Below are 13,587 nucleotides of genomic sequence, written 5' to 3' on the forward strand. Positions count from 1 at the left end.
TCAAGCCGCCAACATGAAATTATCACTCTCTAGCAAGCTGCTGCTGGCCACGAAGCTGAACCCTCCGAAAGCTGAAACAAGTGGTCAGCAGGCGTTAATGGGCCTCCCTAAGCAGTTCAGACTTACGATTGTTCTCCTCTGCGACGACATGCGACTCCTGCATCTGCTCATCAAACACCTTGCTGCTGCGCGTGAGCACCGGACTCAACGGCATGTCCGTGAACTCGGTATCGAAGTTCTCCGCGAGCTCAGGATCCGTAATGACCGGCGTAATGGGAGGCTCCAGCTCTCTCTTTTCCAGTTTCTTCCAGTCAATCTTGCGGAAGAAGCGGTGGCTCTTGAGAGTCTTGAGATCCTTCGTGTTGGCTCCACCCAAACGTTTGTTTGGCTCTTTGCGCAAGAGGCGGGTAAGTAGATCCTTCGCATCAGGTCCGAGGAAGTAGGGCAGCTGAAGCTTTTGTTTGAGGATGTTCGATTGAATCTTGGCGTGGTTGTTGCCCCCAAATGGCGGGCTTCCAGTGAGAAGGTCAAAGCCGATAGCTCCGAGACTCCACCAGTCGACCGCGAAATCATAGCCTTCGCCTTTGATGACTTCCGGCGCCATGTACTCGATCGTGCCCAGAACACTGTTCGCACGCTCGGTCTCGTCTTCGACGGCGACCTTTGACAGGCCGAAGTCAGTGAGTAGGAGGTGTCCCTCGGCGTCCAGCAAGCAGTTTTCGGGCTTGAGGTCGCGGTAGATGACTCGCACATTGTGGTGCAGATGCTCGAGAGCCAGGACCATTTCTGCCATGTAGAAGGAAGCGACCTCTTCTGAGAACATGCGCTCCATCGCCAGGTGATGGAAGAGCTCCCCACCCTGCGCATACTCCAGGATGAGATAGAGCTTCTCCTGGTCCTGGAACGCGTAGAATAGCTTGACCACAAATGGGTGTCGGTTGACAGACTCCAGGATAGTGCGTTCCGTGCGTGTCTGCTCGACAAGTCGCTTGTGCACGGTCAGAGTCGCCTTCTTGAACTGCTTCTGCGCATAGAGTCGACCTGTCGCGTGCTGGCGCACAAGATTCACAACTCCAAACGCGCCCTTTCCGAGACATCGCAGCCCCTCGAAATCGTTGGCGCACATCTTGCGGTGGATTGAGGTCGTGTGAAGTCCACCCTCAACAGCCTGGGAGGCGAAAATAGGAGTGCGTGAGCCGGCATCCTGGCTGACGAAGTCTTCATCCAGAGGGACATCGTAAGTCTCCATTTCAGTCCTGTCGCCGTCGCTGCCTCGAGAAGAAGGCGTGGTCGTACCATTGTAGCCGGCCGAGTCGTTGGACATGACGCGAGCTAAACTTGGCTTGCGCTGGTCGCCGTCGAGCGCCAATGCATCAAGCCTGGAGCGCAGTGCGCTGAGGCCGCCTTGCGAAGGTGAAGGCCTCAATGCCGGACTGCCTGGGCTGTCTCGCATCTTCATGGCCCCCAATCTCGGTGTGCTGACGGCAGAAATGTCAGATTCCTCGCCGCCCGATGTCACTGGCGTATTAAACCCTCGCACGATTTTGGCAGCAGGTGCGCCAGGCGCCATGCCCTTTTTCTTGTTCTTCTTTCGCTTCTTCGCCTTCTCGCGGATCGCTTCGTGGTCGAGCTTAGGCATAGGAATGACGTCTTGGGTAGGCTCAGTACGGACTGGCTGGCGCGCTGGAGATGCGATTCGCATTGGTGGAGTTTGCTCCACATCCAGCATAGTGGCGCTCCTGCTGGTGTGGTCGATGTCCATCGCCGGCATGATGGGCGATGACTAGCGGTGCTTGCTGTGTTCGACTTTAAATTTCCCAGGAAGGTGTGCTTCCACGGTTTTTACCGTCTGCGCAGTGATCTAGAGTTCCTCAAATCCCTCAGGAGGCCGGTGAATGTTGGTGATGGTAAGGCAAGGACGTTCGGAGCACGAGCTGCTAATCTACGAGCCGTGATGTCGCCTTGTCCGATCTCTTTTCGCCCACCGTTCAAGGTGGGCTCACAGCAAGTAGCCACAGGACGTATTTGATCTGCGTGCGCGACAGGGCTGGCTGGTTGGAGGTGTTGGCAGCGAAGCTGTCGCCGTGTGCGCGTGAAGAATCGGAAGGCTTGGTAAGACCCATAGGTTCCCGGGATATGGTGTTGTATGTATGATATGTCGTCAGGTATCCTCCTGACGATTGTGTAGACTGTATGTTGTTCGAGCGCAGGCGGTGGTTGGAGAGTGAGAAAAGCTGGGAATTCATGTGAAAGCCCGGAAACAGCGTTTCGATCTGCGGAGAGCGGCCCGAGCCTCGCCGCTGCTAAGGATAGATCTATGCTTAGACACAACCTACGGTCTTCCGATTTCATTTGAACTCGAGACTCGGGCCATCACGAAAACGCTACCTAGATATCAGAGCTTCTTGGCAATTCGCTGGCTCATGGTAGCTATAATAAGTGGTAACGGAGAAGCTACACAAAAATGTAGGAGCATATCAAATTAAACTCGAAACACTGTCTTTCCAAGCATTCAGTCACTATCTGCATCTTCTTCTTCGCCCAGTTGATGCTCAGCGTCCAGAGCAACAAAGACTTCCTGCGCCTGCCTCTGCATCGCTGGCGCATTTGGATTCGCCGAAAACCGGTCGGGATGAAAGGACCTTCTTAGTTTCTTCAGATCGCTCCCACGGAAGACGTACGCAATCTGATGGCTACAGGCAGCCAGCTCCCGCTCCCTCCTTTGGGCGTCACAGAAGGGGACAGTGCAAGTCCAGGCAGGAGGGCTGGGAAACCTCTCCAGGGTAGCATAGTTCTCAAAAGCGGCGTCGAGGCTGGAGATATACTGGGCAATCTCTTCTGGACCAGGAGGCGTCAGCTCGTAGCTGTTGAGATTCAGCTCAGCCTGGCGGGCCGATTGAGCTTCCTTTTTCGCCTGATCCTCTTCAAACAGCTTCTTCCAGTCGTACTTCGGAATCCAGTACTCGTCAGGCTCCTTTGGTTGCGGCTTGGGGCGTGCCCAGGAAAATCTCTCACTCTTCCGCCGGTCGTGCTCCTCCCGCTCCTTTACCTCTTTCTGCGCTTGCGCTTCGTAATCAGCCCACGCGTAATCGCGAACTCGCTGCGAAGAGTACCTATGCTCGTCGGCATGGACCATTTTGGCCCGAGCTTTGTCTACCATCAACACGACAGCCTCCCAGGCAGCCTTTGCGGCCCTCACGTCCGATCGGTATTGTGCTCCATCCTCAAGGTCTTGCGAAGTGGGTGGATTCGAAGGTTGAGGCGCGCCAGCCTCAATTCCCTTCCAGTGGACAACCGCGCTGTCCAAAACCTTCGTTACCGAGATGTGTTCTCGCACTGCGGTGTTATACAAAGCAAGCGCCCGGTTATAGTATTCGTCCACCTCGTTCCATATATTGTACAGCCCTACGCAGTCTGGGCTGAGACCTGGTTCCCAACGTGGAGACATCTCCTGAGTCTGTTGTGGCGATAGTTGTGTAAGATATTGGGGGTGTATGGAGAGGGTTGGTTGGAGAGGTGAGTGGTTGTAAGTATTTGAGGGTCTTCTGTTCATGTTGATATGCATTCGGCGACCGGCTTTGTCTTCAAAGGTAGCCAAACTCATCCTTTGTCACACACGCCATCCTATTCTGCCCATAACGAACAAAGAATTTGGAAATGACAGACGCCTGGATGTTACGTTTCCCGCCGACCTGAATGAAACGCAGCAGAGGTACGCTTTGTCGTCGACAGGATGAGCTATACAAGACCTGAGAAATTGGTTTTGCAGAAACAGGAAACGGGAGCCGCACTCGAAGAGAGTCGATCTGGTACTTCGAGACGTGGTGATAATGCCAACACGTGCGAGGGGTCAACTTGCGTACCAGAAGTTGCAATTCCCGAAGCTTGGGTAAGTAGCTGAGCATGCTCACGAGCATCAGAGTAGGCCGCAGGCGATGGTCAACGGAGAGAAGGTGCGCAGACGGCAGAGTCATCGGAAACATTAGAGAAGCATCGACTTACCCAGCAGTAGACGCAATTGTAGGAAAGTGTGTCACGGAGTCTAGGAAGGATGTCATGCAGACGTCAATGACTTTCTATGTTGCGAGCTCTAAATCGTGCTATCATTGACGCAGCGAGTTCAACTCAATTCAGCCACCGTTGAACTCAGCTCGTTCTGTTCTGCTCTCACACCTCCCACTCCTCCGTCGAGGCCAGTCCCTTACCCCTCCACCGAGACCACCTTTGTACAAATCCAAGTCGAAGCATACATGTTCACTCGATCCGTACAACTCCCTATCGGCACCCTCGCAGCAACCCTCTTTGGCGCGAACCCATTCTCTTCAAAGGCACGAATGTACCACGGATCCAGGCCCGCAGACCTCAGCAGCACTCGTCCCCCTAACTTCAGGGACCTATTCACAGCTTTGACCTGCGCATCTGCTTCAGGGCCGGTGGGCAAGAACCAGTCCATACTGTCCATTAACACGGCGATGGTAAGAGATTCCGGCTGCATGCGTGCGAAGACTTCGGCGAGCTCGTCGGTATGGATGCGGAGGGTGTCGAGGGCGGTGGGTTGGGAGAGCTTGGTGTGGGACTTGGGGGTGAGGTAGGTGGGGTGGCATTTGCGGGTGTATTTGCCTGTTATTTGTTAGCGAGCGGGCTCTCCATGACGTTTCACGACGGTTTACCTAATAGGCAGAGGAGGTAGTAGTGGTTGTCCTCGCTGACCAGAGTGTTGTTAACCACTGGGTCCAGCGTCTGCACGGCATAGTTCCAGATAGCCTGGCCACTCTTTTTGGCGCCGACCTCTCCTGGCTCACCCAGGCCACTCTTCTTATCCTTGATATCGCTTGATGGTAGGGCATTGCGATCAGTCTCGCGCTTAAAGTCCTCCTCGATCATCGCTCTCTGCTCGCCTGGTACACCAAGGGCCCTCCAAAGAAAACGCTCGGAGCCCACGACAAAGTAGGCAAGAAGCTGCGACAGGAGGACCCGTCGGATTCGTTTAGTCCAAACCTCTCGCTGCTCGTTGAGTGTCTGAGCCTCACACATCTTGCGCATATCGTTTCGAACGCCGAGAAGGCTGCCGAGCCATGCAATCAGTCGCAGCGCATGTCTGCTGCCTCCCGTGAAGTACAAGCCTTTACTCCGTGGACTGAACGTCGAAGGGCCAACGTGTAGCCAGTAGTCGAAAGCCTGACTTGACAGGTGTGGCGACATTTGTTCCAACAGTAGCCTCTGGAAGTCTTCATGCTTGCCTTCTCCGAAGAGCTTCCAAACGTCCTGATATTCCAAGCTCCTGAACGCCGCGACCTTCAGCTCAAGCAGATGGTTCTGAGCTGGATTGAGGTCGACTGCGTGAATGCGCTTCGGTCTCTCCAGGGCGTAGCTTAAGATATTGTCGCCGGCTGATGTGATTGCAAGAATTACATCCACGCCAGTGATCTTGAGCAAGCGCGAGTCAGTCCTTGCGTCTTCCCAGGTAAAAGCGTAAATGTATTCGTCGTTGAATTGGCGGTGCTTCGGAAGTGTCTCGTCGTAGTAGATACGGGTCTTGTTGTTCTGGTAGTATGCCGCCGGAAGAGGTAGGCTCGATGCGAGATTGACCACCGCGGTATCGTAAGCTTTGCTCCTTGAGCTCGATCGCCTCTGCGTTCTCGGGTTGAGGCTTTGTGCATGCACGTCCAACGCCGAGAGGAACGGGCTTTCGGTGACTGCAGCATCTACAGCTTCTACGTGGTCGTGAGGGTTCGCCGTACTCCTGGTGCAGCCCACAAAGATGTAGAATGGTATCCTGAAGCCGAGCAGATGACACCTTCGGTTAGTGGAGAGGATTGTTCCAAACTTGTACTCGATGTAGTCTCGTCGTGCGGATTCGAGATTGACGCGGTCCAGCTCGAACCAGGTCCTCCAGAAAACTCGGCTGATCCACATGCAATGTCTATTGATGGCTCCCCCGATGTAGTTTCTTCCCCGGAATTCGACCTGGTTTTGAACATAGAAGTCGACAACTCCCACAACACCAGTGGGTGAGAGCAGATTGGTGATGCTGTCGATCGCGGAATGGAACTCCGGAATCATGCTAAGGCTATACGACATTGTCAACAGGTCGGCACCCACGAAGTCCCGGGCGTGCTCCTCATACGCAGCATGGCCTATGCTGAACTCCCTCTGCGAGTCATCCACTCCCGCCTCGTAGTCCGAGAGGCGGAAGGTACGGGCGTCCTCGCAGATGACGAACACATTCTTCCAACCTAAACGAGAGAAACGCTGGCGCGCTACTTCGCATAGAGAACTGCTGAGGTCAACCAAGTAGACAGCGTGGAAGAAAGTTGGGACGTCCAACTGGCTCTGCATCTGCTCGATGTTCCTGTGCGCGGGGTGAGAAGAGCCCGTTAGCTGGTGTTTATGGGGGTGCTCTGTATTCTGTACAACCAGGCGGTGTAAGACAAGGGAAGGGGTTCTAGTCGAGGATACTCACCACCCAGTGCCGCCGCCGATGTCAACCCAGATTGGCTTCTGAGCGATCTGACCAGTGTTTCTGCGGTGCTTGATCTGTGCCGCGACTAAAGCAAGCATATCCTGCCGGCCTTGCAGAAGTCTCGCTCTTGTTGCATCGTAAATACCCGCTTGCGAGCTGTAGAAGCTTTCGAGTGCGTCTTGCTGGTTGCCGGTCTTGTCGCCCGAATGCGGTTTGAGGAAACAGGAGTATGCGAAGTTTCCGTAGTGCCAGAGGGCGTTGTAGGTCTTGCGAAGCAGGCTGAGTTCAGTGAAGGACAGGATAACGTATGCGAGCACAATGATGAGGAGGCACCATGTCGCTAAGGTGACTTGAAAAACAGGTTCTGTGATTCGGTGGAAGGCGTCTGCTACCAGCGACGCCATAGTAGCTGGTGAGCGCTATGGCCGTATGGTCAAGAAGAAAGAGGGCCTGGAAGGAAAGGAAGACGAGGGAGGACGGAAAATATGTACTTCCCTCAGCTTCGTCAGGCACTGTGGGAGCCATTGACATCCTCCGGAAGCTGCCTTTAAGCTCGTGATACGCCATGAGCGGCGTCGTGAACGACGGAGTGATGTCTGTCATCCACAGCAGAGTCGTAAACATCCAGACCATTGGGCCCCGCGATAAGACCCCTCAAAAGGCGTGAGGAGGACGCGCTCTGCCGTCGCGTCTCAGCCTATCACGACGAGCACGAGGGAGCGATGGCGGACGAGGGAAGGAAGGATGAAAACGACGGCATCTGTGGCATCGTGGTTGAAGTCAGACCTGCACGACATGCTGATTAGCGCGAACAGAGCGGGACTGCCAATCACCGCTCAGAAGGGTAGGCGTGCCTCGAACTTTGCTATAACTTGTCAATCTTCGCAAGACAAACTTTGAGGTTTGCTCCCGAGTTGCTGACCTGGACAGATCTGGTGAAATGGCCTCTAGTGGTCGAATACACACGTGTGTGCCCTTCATCCCGACAATGGATGGACAATCTAGTGCTGCAATGCTTGTTCAGCCTACATCCTTCGTCTTGTAACCCTTGGCCAGAGTGGGATAACGAATCCGCCTACATAGGATGGAAACCCGCATCAGTCTTGCCAATCAAGACTCCCGCCACAGCATAGGTAGGAACGAAAACAATCAAGCCGAGATGTGTGAAAGGGATGTTGCTCCCATGGCGTAGGGAGGAAGAGATGAAGGCCGGACCATTTCACGTGATCGACGACGACTCCCGCTTTCGTCTCGTCTAGCGGCGGCCGCTGTTTAGTCCGTCGTTCTACACTCATGGGCTCTTTCTCTGCACACCCAAATGAGAGACAGTGAAAGTGGCCCGCCAGGCATACCACGCAGTCTTCTCCCATACCTAAACGCACCGGAAAGGGCCGCATCACTTCAGTCGGTGGGCTATCGTTTTCTCGGAGAAGATCGATTACACGGCTCACTCTGACCCAGTGTGCCGCTTTCAGTGTGTGTCGCTTGACACCTTCCAACGTCCCGCTGTATACCAGCATTCCTCACCTATATGGAGTGTTTTACATTCGTACCCGAAAACTTGGGTCGGGAACGACGGCTTCAGAAAGGCAGGAAGGCAGACAGGATGGAGGGCAGGCAGGAGGCAGGAAGGATCGGGAACCTCCATTCAACGCGGACGTTCTCACACAGCGTAACAACTCGCACAGCAGCTTAGCACGACTCACAACAGGCGATTGCTCTGAGCGAGAGCTAACCCTCGGCCTCCCAGAAAGGGAGCTGGCTCCTAAGGCGCGAGGCTTCTCGAAGGCAGAGACAGCGCGTAGATATGCTTAGCAAGACGCTGAGCATTCGATCGTGCGCTCGAGAAGCTGATCTTCTGTCAGCGGCTGCAAGCTCCTCCCGGACAGTAATGCATACTGTAGTCGCAACAGCAACAGAACAGCTGCAATGTACGAGCCCGTGCCCTTCTTGCTTCAGCTTTGAACTGACTCCATCCGACCTCTCCACCTCATATCTTCAGCACCTATCGACCTTGTGGGACTGCTATATTAGTGCCGTGAGAAGTATGCCTCTGGTGGCAGCATGCGCCGCGTCGACAGACAACGAGCTGTCTGAAACAGCTTGTCCCAACGAGACGGACACCTGCATGCAAACGAGCAAGCTGCAAGCGACAGCTAAAGTACAGCGAGAACTTGGGAGTTGAGATGGACAGATCGCTCAATGCGTGCTTGAGGAGCCTGGAGGACTACATCAAGGAGGTAGGCACTCGTGCGCGGAAGGAGCTGAGATCTTTGAAGGACCACTGACCTTTCTATCTTTGTTCAACAGCGACTGGCCGTGATCAAGACCACGAAGGCGAATGATGGACTGGAAGCTGCGAAGAAGGAGTATGCGAAGATGACGCCGATGAACTTCAAGATCTTCCTCAAGCAGTACCGCGCGGAGCAGGCAGCGCTGTACGCTGGGAAGGGATGGAACAAGATACTCTGTCCGGTCAAGGTTTCGGGAGACGGTTGCGAGCGCTGTGGCGCGGTGCCTGCTGCTCCTGGTGAAGACGGTCACGGTGGGTCCAGGTTGCTGAGTTGTGGCAAGTGTCGGAAGGTCTTGTACTGCAACCGTGCTTGTCAGAAGGAGGACTGGAAGGCGCACAAGCCATTCTGCAAGTAACGATGAGTGAGACGGGCATGAGGGCTCGGAACTAGAGCGGTACTGGGAGGCGGTCATACTTCTCTGTGGGTGTGGCTAGATAGATGGTGTTCAACGGGCATGAAGGTCGGTCTGTCTATGAGTATTGTCAGGCCACTGGAATATATCCTAGAGATTGAGTCGATTGCGACAATGACGCCACGATTTTAGAGCTCGCAACACAAGATGTTGTTGACTTTGACACATCCAAATGCTTCGACGCTTCACCGTTCCGGTCATGGCGTGCAAGCTGCAATCATCGTGTTCTCGTGGAGAGTTGTGATGCCGAATACTTCGAGAGCAATAATATGGCTTGGAGCGACGAGGCGTGCAGAGCCTATGTTGCCGGGATGTGGAGACAGTGGTCCGATCGAGATGGAAGGCACAAATCAACCTCTTCGAGCTCTTCACTTTCGACAGATGGTTATTCTCTCTATTAGCATTCGAAAGAAAGACGTTGTGCATTGTGGTTGTCCCATTGTTGAGACGAACAACGAGGAAATAGACTGGCGGGTTTCTACAACGTCTTCATTGCAAGATGGAGGTTCCAACCAAGACTTCACTGGCGGAGGTCTACCCGCAAGAGGCTCTAGATAAACAGACGAAACGATGGCAGACTCTTCTCAGTACTTTCCAAGACCGGTACGGCAAGCGACCTGATTTCGTATCTCGAAGTCCAGGTAGAGTCAACATCATCGGCGAGGTACTCAAGACCATTACTCCCGAAGCTAGCAGTACTGACTATGGCACAGCACATCGACTACTCCTTATACGAGGTCATGCCCATGGCAGTAACAGCGGATGTTCTCCTAGCAGTCTCCGTTCACGAAAAGGAAGAAGGACCAAGCACCATCCGACTGACCAACATCCACTCCCAGAAGTTTGAGAGCAGAGAGTTCGACATCCCCAATACTGGTGATGTCCATATCGACTCGTCGACCCTGGAATGGACCAACTACTTCAAGTCTGGACTGGTAGGCGCCACCGAGCTACTACGGGAGAAGTCCAATGGCTTCAAGCAGAGTGTTGGCATGGATATCCTCGCCGATGGTACCGTACCTTCTGGTGGCGGTCTTTCGAGCAGTGCTGCGTTCGTGTGCGCCAGTGCCTTGGCTGTCATGAAGGCAAACGGGGTTGAGAAGGTCGACAAGAAGGAATTGGTTGAGATTGCCATTGTGTCCGAGCGAGCTGTCGGGGTCAACTCAGGCGGTATGGACCAATCTGCCTCCGTCTTCCCGCTGGAAGGATCAGCATTATACGTCTCGTTCGTACCGGAGCTTTCCGCGAAGAACATCGCTTTCCCAGAGATGAAGTCGCCTTTGACGTTCGTCATTGCACAGTCCTTCGTGGCAGCGGACAAGCACGTCACGGCGCCGGTATGCTACAACCTCAGAGTCGTCGAAGTCACGCTCGCAGCTCTAGTCCTGGGCAACGTCTTCGGGCTCAGCAGCATACCATCCGACGCTGGCCCACTAGGAGTGAGCCTACGAGGCTTCCATGACACATACATGCAAGAAAAAGGCGGCATCAAAGACAACCATGCCGTCTCCAAAGCCGACTTCCAAGACCAGCTTCAGGATCTCATCCAGAAAATCGACAACTACCTCCCGCAGGAAGAAGGCTACACTCGACAACAAATCTCCGAAATTTTAGGCGTGAAGATCGAAGACATCGAGCAGAAGTACATGAAGAAATTCCCAATCCGAGCGGAGCGGTTCATGTTGCGGCAGCGGGCTATGCATGTCTTTGGCGAGGCGATCAGAGTGCTGAAGTTTAACGAGCTGTTGTCGGCCCCTGCACCGCAGACGGATGAGGAGAATGAGAAATTGTTGCAGGCGCTGGGGGAGCTGTTGAACGATACGCAGGATTCGTGTCGGGATATTTATGAGAACTCCTGTCCGGAGTTGGATGAGCTGTGTCAGTTGGCGCGGAAAGCTGGATCGTATGGGAGTAGGCTGACTGGGGCTGGATGGGTAGGTCATATGGCTTTCGCCGAGAGGATCACGCTGACATCCATGACAACAGGGCGGCTGCTCAGTACACCTGGTACCCGAGTCGAAGGTCGACAAGGTCAAGCAGTCGTGGATCAACAACTACTACCGGAAGCACTTCCCGGACATCACAGAAGAGAAGCTAGACGAGGCTATAGTGGTCAGTAAGCCTGGCAGTGGAAGCGCTGTTGTGCAGATACCAGGCTGGCAGTTTTCGTAGCCTTGACCACGGTTGGCACAGCATTGCCCCGTCCCTGGGCACTCGCACTTTTTGAAAGGCACCGTTTGGAATTCATGGTCGCATTGATATACCTAGACATGCTTAGTCGAGCTAGAAAGCAACAATCCCTCCTGCTATATACCTCTCAAACTACTCAGTAGGATCCCGACCACCTCTAGCCTCCATCTCCGCGTCGTAATGCTCGTCACTCTCCAAGTCCATCTCGAGTGGCTGCGTCAGCGGAAAGAGCGACAACCCGTTCTGCTCGATGACCTGCAGTCGTTCGGCAGTCTCAGATCGGCTGCGGTTGACGGAGTACACCTTGATACGGTGGCTACATGACTTGTCAGCAGTTGAAAGGTCTCAGAGCTGGAGGTCACTCACCAAGAAGACGTAACGTGTAGATCCCAATTCCTGCGCATGCGTCAGGACCGCTGCCTCAACTCTGAACGTCCGTAATACTCACCAAGCAGACCTCACAAACGTCGGCTGCGTATTCAAGGCATTATCCCACGTCCGACAGCAAAACTCCAGCCATCCCTCGTACTCCACCGGAATCTCCATACTCCACACCCGCCAGCCGAAGAAGTACTTCTTGCTCAGTCGCTGCCATGGAACCTCATACCACACACTCCCACCATCAGCACTGACTTCCACACGCTCTGGCCATCTCCCACCACCACTGTAGGCCCAGCCAGTCAACGTGATCTTGCCGTCGTGCACAACCACTTCCTTGTCGAGCGGCGTCATGATGGCAGAACTGACGGGCATGTCCTGGATGCTGAAGCCGTTGCTGTACTTTACATTCTGCTTCCCGATTTGCTGATTGTAGTACAGATACTCCTTCTTCTGCACCGGTGCCTGGCTGGGTCCTTTGATCGCCTTGATGCGGTAGAGCCACTTGCAGCTTCTTGCGCCGATGTAGCCGAAGACGACCGTGCGGAGCGGGAAGCCGTGGATACGTGGTAGAGGCTCGCCATTCATTTCCCAGGCGAGCAGGACTTCGTCATACTTGACCTTGCGCCATGGGGCAGAGACGACGTAGTTCATTACCTTGCCCTTTTTGAAGTATGTATCTGCGCCGTAAAACTCGAGGTGGATGTCTCCTTCCGAGGTGCCGTCGGAAGTCTTCAGGCCACCGCAGTGTTCGATGACGCTGCGGAGGGAGACGCCGGTCCAGCGTGCCTGATACACTTAGCATTGTCTTGAATCTGGACGTGTTAACTACGACTTACTGTCCCGATCGCTCCCTCGCCCCATGGAGCGTTGATGAGCTCGTCACCTGCATATCGCATAAGTCAGCTATCGTGGCAGAATGGCAAGCTTCCCAGGTTAACGTACCGTCACCAGGATACATATCAATCTGCTCAATTCGCCTGGTCCCGGAGCACTGGATGGTGACAGTGGTGGACTGTCTCGGAAAGATCTTCTCGTTCTTCAGATCGGACATCTTGATAGTCATTGGCTTGTTGACGAGACCGTCCAGCTCCAGCTCGAACGAGTCTTCGTCAATCTCTGGCACACCACCATGGTTGCGGACGAAGTGGTCCTTGTTGGGAGTGATTTCTGTCTCAACCAAACGACGCTATAGGCCTAGTGAGCGTCGAACGGATTGAGACAGTGGGAGATTCTTACTCGTGGCGGCTCGCCATTATACGGGAACTGTAAGACATGGATCATGTCTTCACTCTTCTCCTTCTGCACGTACTTCCAGCTGATATCAGGGATGTCTTTCAGAGTACCACCTGGAGAACGGAAAAGCAGCATCAGCTTTATCTCATATTACGGTGCGAAAATGAACGAGATCTGCAGTGCTTACCCATAGCATAGTGATACTGCTTCCACCTCACACCTTCCAAGACCGGATTGGTCTTTGGCAATGGCTCAAGTTGGAACTCCGGTGGTCCAGGGAACTTGTACCGTGAAAGCACCTCCGCCCCCAGCTTCTTCTTCTCTGGATACTTCTCCCATTCTACATAGCCTTTGTAGCCTTCCTTCTCCTCTTCGAAGAATGGGCCTTCTGTCCTGGTGGGAAACTCGGCCTGATCGCCGCTGTTCTTGAGAGTAGTCACCATTGTGACGGGTCTTTCAAGAGTTTACTGAAGAAGAATCGAAAGAGGAGGAAAGACACCTCTCACTGAAATATCCGCGTGCCTCCGACCAGTATAAGTCTGGAGCTGGCGAACGGACAGTGAGAGGGGAGTGAAAGCAGACGAGACCAACCTGAAACGCCGCACGCTTGCTTA

The 13,587-nt window shown here is 54.1% G+C and overlaps 6 protein-coding genes across 6 annotated transcripts; 2 read left to right on the top strand and 4 right to left on the bottom strand.

Annotated features, from left to right (window-relative positions):
• Window positions 1-1,771, bottom strand: LTR77_005467 (uncharacterized protein; the record flags this gene model as incomplete). Its single annotated transcript, XM_064802712.1, has 2 exons — window positions 1-71; window positions 127-1,771. 2 exons carry the CDS (start codon window positions 1,769-1,771, stop codon window positions 1-3), a joined length of 1,716 nt encoding a protein of 571 aa, XP_064658837.1.
• A 741-nt stretch (window positions 1,772-2,512) lies between these two features.
• LTR77_005468 (uncharacterized protein) lies at window positions 2,513-3,448 on the bottom strand (the record flags this gene model as incomplete). The annotated part of the gene is made up of 1 exon (XM_064802713.1): window positions 2,513-3,448. The coding sequence occupies one exon, from the start codon at window positions 3,446-3,448 to the stop codon at window positions 2,513-2,515; it is 936 nt and encodes a 311-aa protein (XP_064658838.1).
• Window positions 3,449-4,201: 753 nt separating this feature from the next.
• Window positions 4,202-6,867, bottom strand: LTR77_005469 (uncharacterized protein; the record flags this gene model as incomplete). Its single annotated transcript, XM_064802714.1, has 3 exons — window positions 4,202-4,620; window positions 4,671-6,352; window positions 6,464-6,867. The coding sequence occupies 3 exons, from the start codon at window positions 6,865-6,867 to the stop codon at window positions 4,202-4,204; spliced, it is 2,505 nt and encodes an 834-aa protein (XP_064658839.1).
• Window positions 6,868-8,649: 1,782 nt separating this feature from the next.
• LTR77_005470 (uncharacterized protein) lies at window positions 8,650-9,112 on the top strand (the record flags this gene model as incomplete). The annotated part of the gene is made up of 2 exons (XM_064802715.1): window positions 8,650-8,703; window positions 8,774-9,112. The coding sequence occupies 2 exons, from the start codon at window positions 8,650-8,652 to the stop codon at window positions 9,110-9,112; spliced, it is 393 nt and encodes a 130-aa protein (XP_064658840.1).
• A 556-nt stretch (window positions 9,113-9,668) lies between these two features.
• On the top strand, window positions 9,669-11,341 carry GAL1 (galactokinase; the record flags this gene model as incomplete). Its single annotated transcript, XM_064802716.1, has 3 exons — window positions 9,669-9,833; window positions 9,883-11,103; window positions 11,156-11,341. The coding sequence occupies 3 exons, from the start codon at window positions 9,669-9,671 to the stop codon at window positions 11,339-11,341; spliced, it is 1,572 nt and encodes a 523-aa protein (XP_064658841.1).
• Window positions 11,342-11,491: 150 nt separating this feature from the next.
• LTR77_005472 (uncharacterized protein) lies at window positions 11,492-13,416 on the bottom strand (the record flags this gene model as incomplete). Its single annotated transcript, XM_064802717.1, has 7 exons — window positions 11,492-11,675; window positions 11,726-11,755; window positions 11,808-12,526; window positions 12,577-12,623; window positions 12,683-12,926; window positions 12,977-13,086; window positions 13,161-13,416. The coding sequence occupies 7 exons, from the start codon at window positions 13,414-13,416 to the stop codon at window positions 11,492-11,494; spliced, it is 1,590 nt and encodes a 529-aa protein (XP_064658842.1).
• Window positions 13,417-13,587: the final 171 nt, after the last annotated feature.

This window comes from Saxophila tyrrhenica (genome assembly GCF_035928015.1).
Source record: "Saxophila tyrrhenica strain CCFEE 5935 chromosome Unknown scaffold_8, whole genome shotgun sequence".
NCBI lineage: Eukaryota > Fungi > Ascomycota > Dothideomycetes > Mycosphaerellales > Extremaceae > Saxophila > Saxophila tyrrhenica.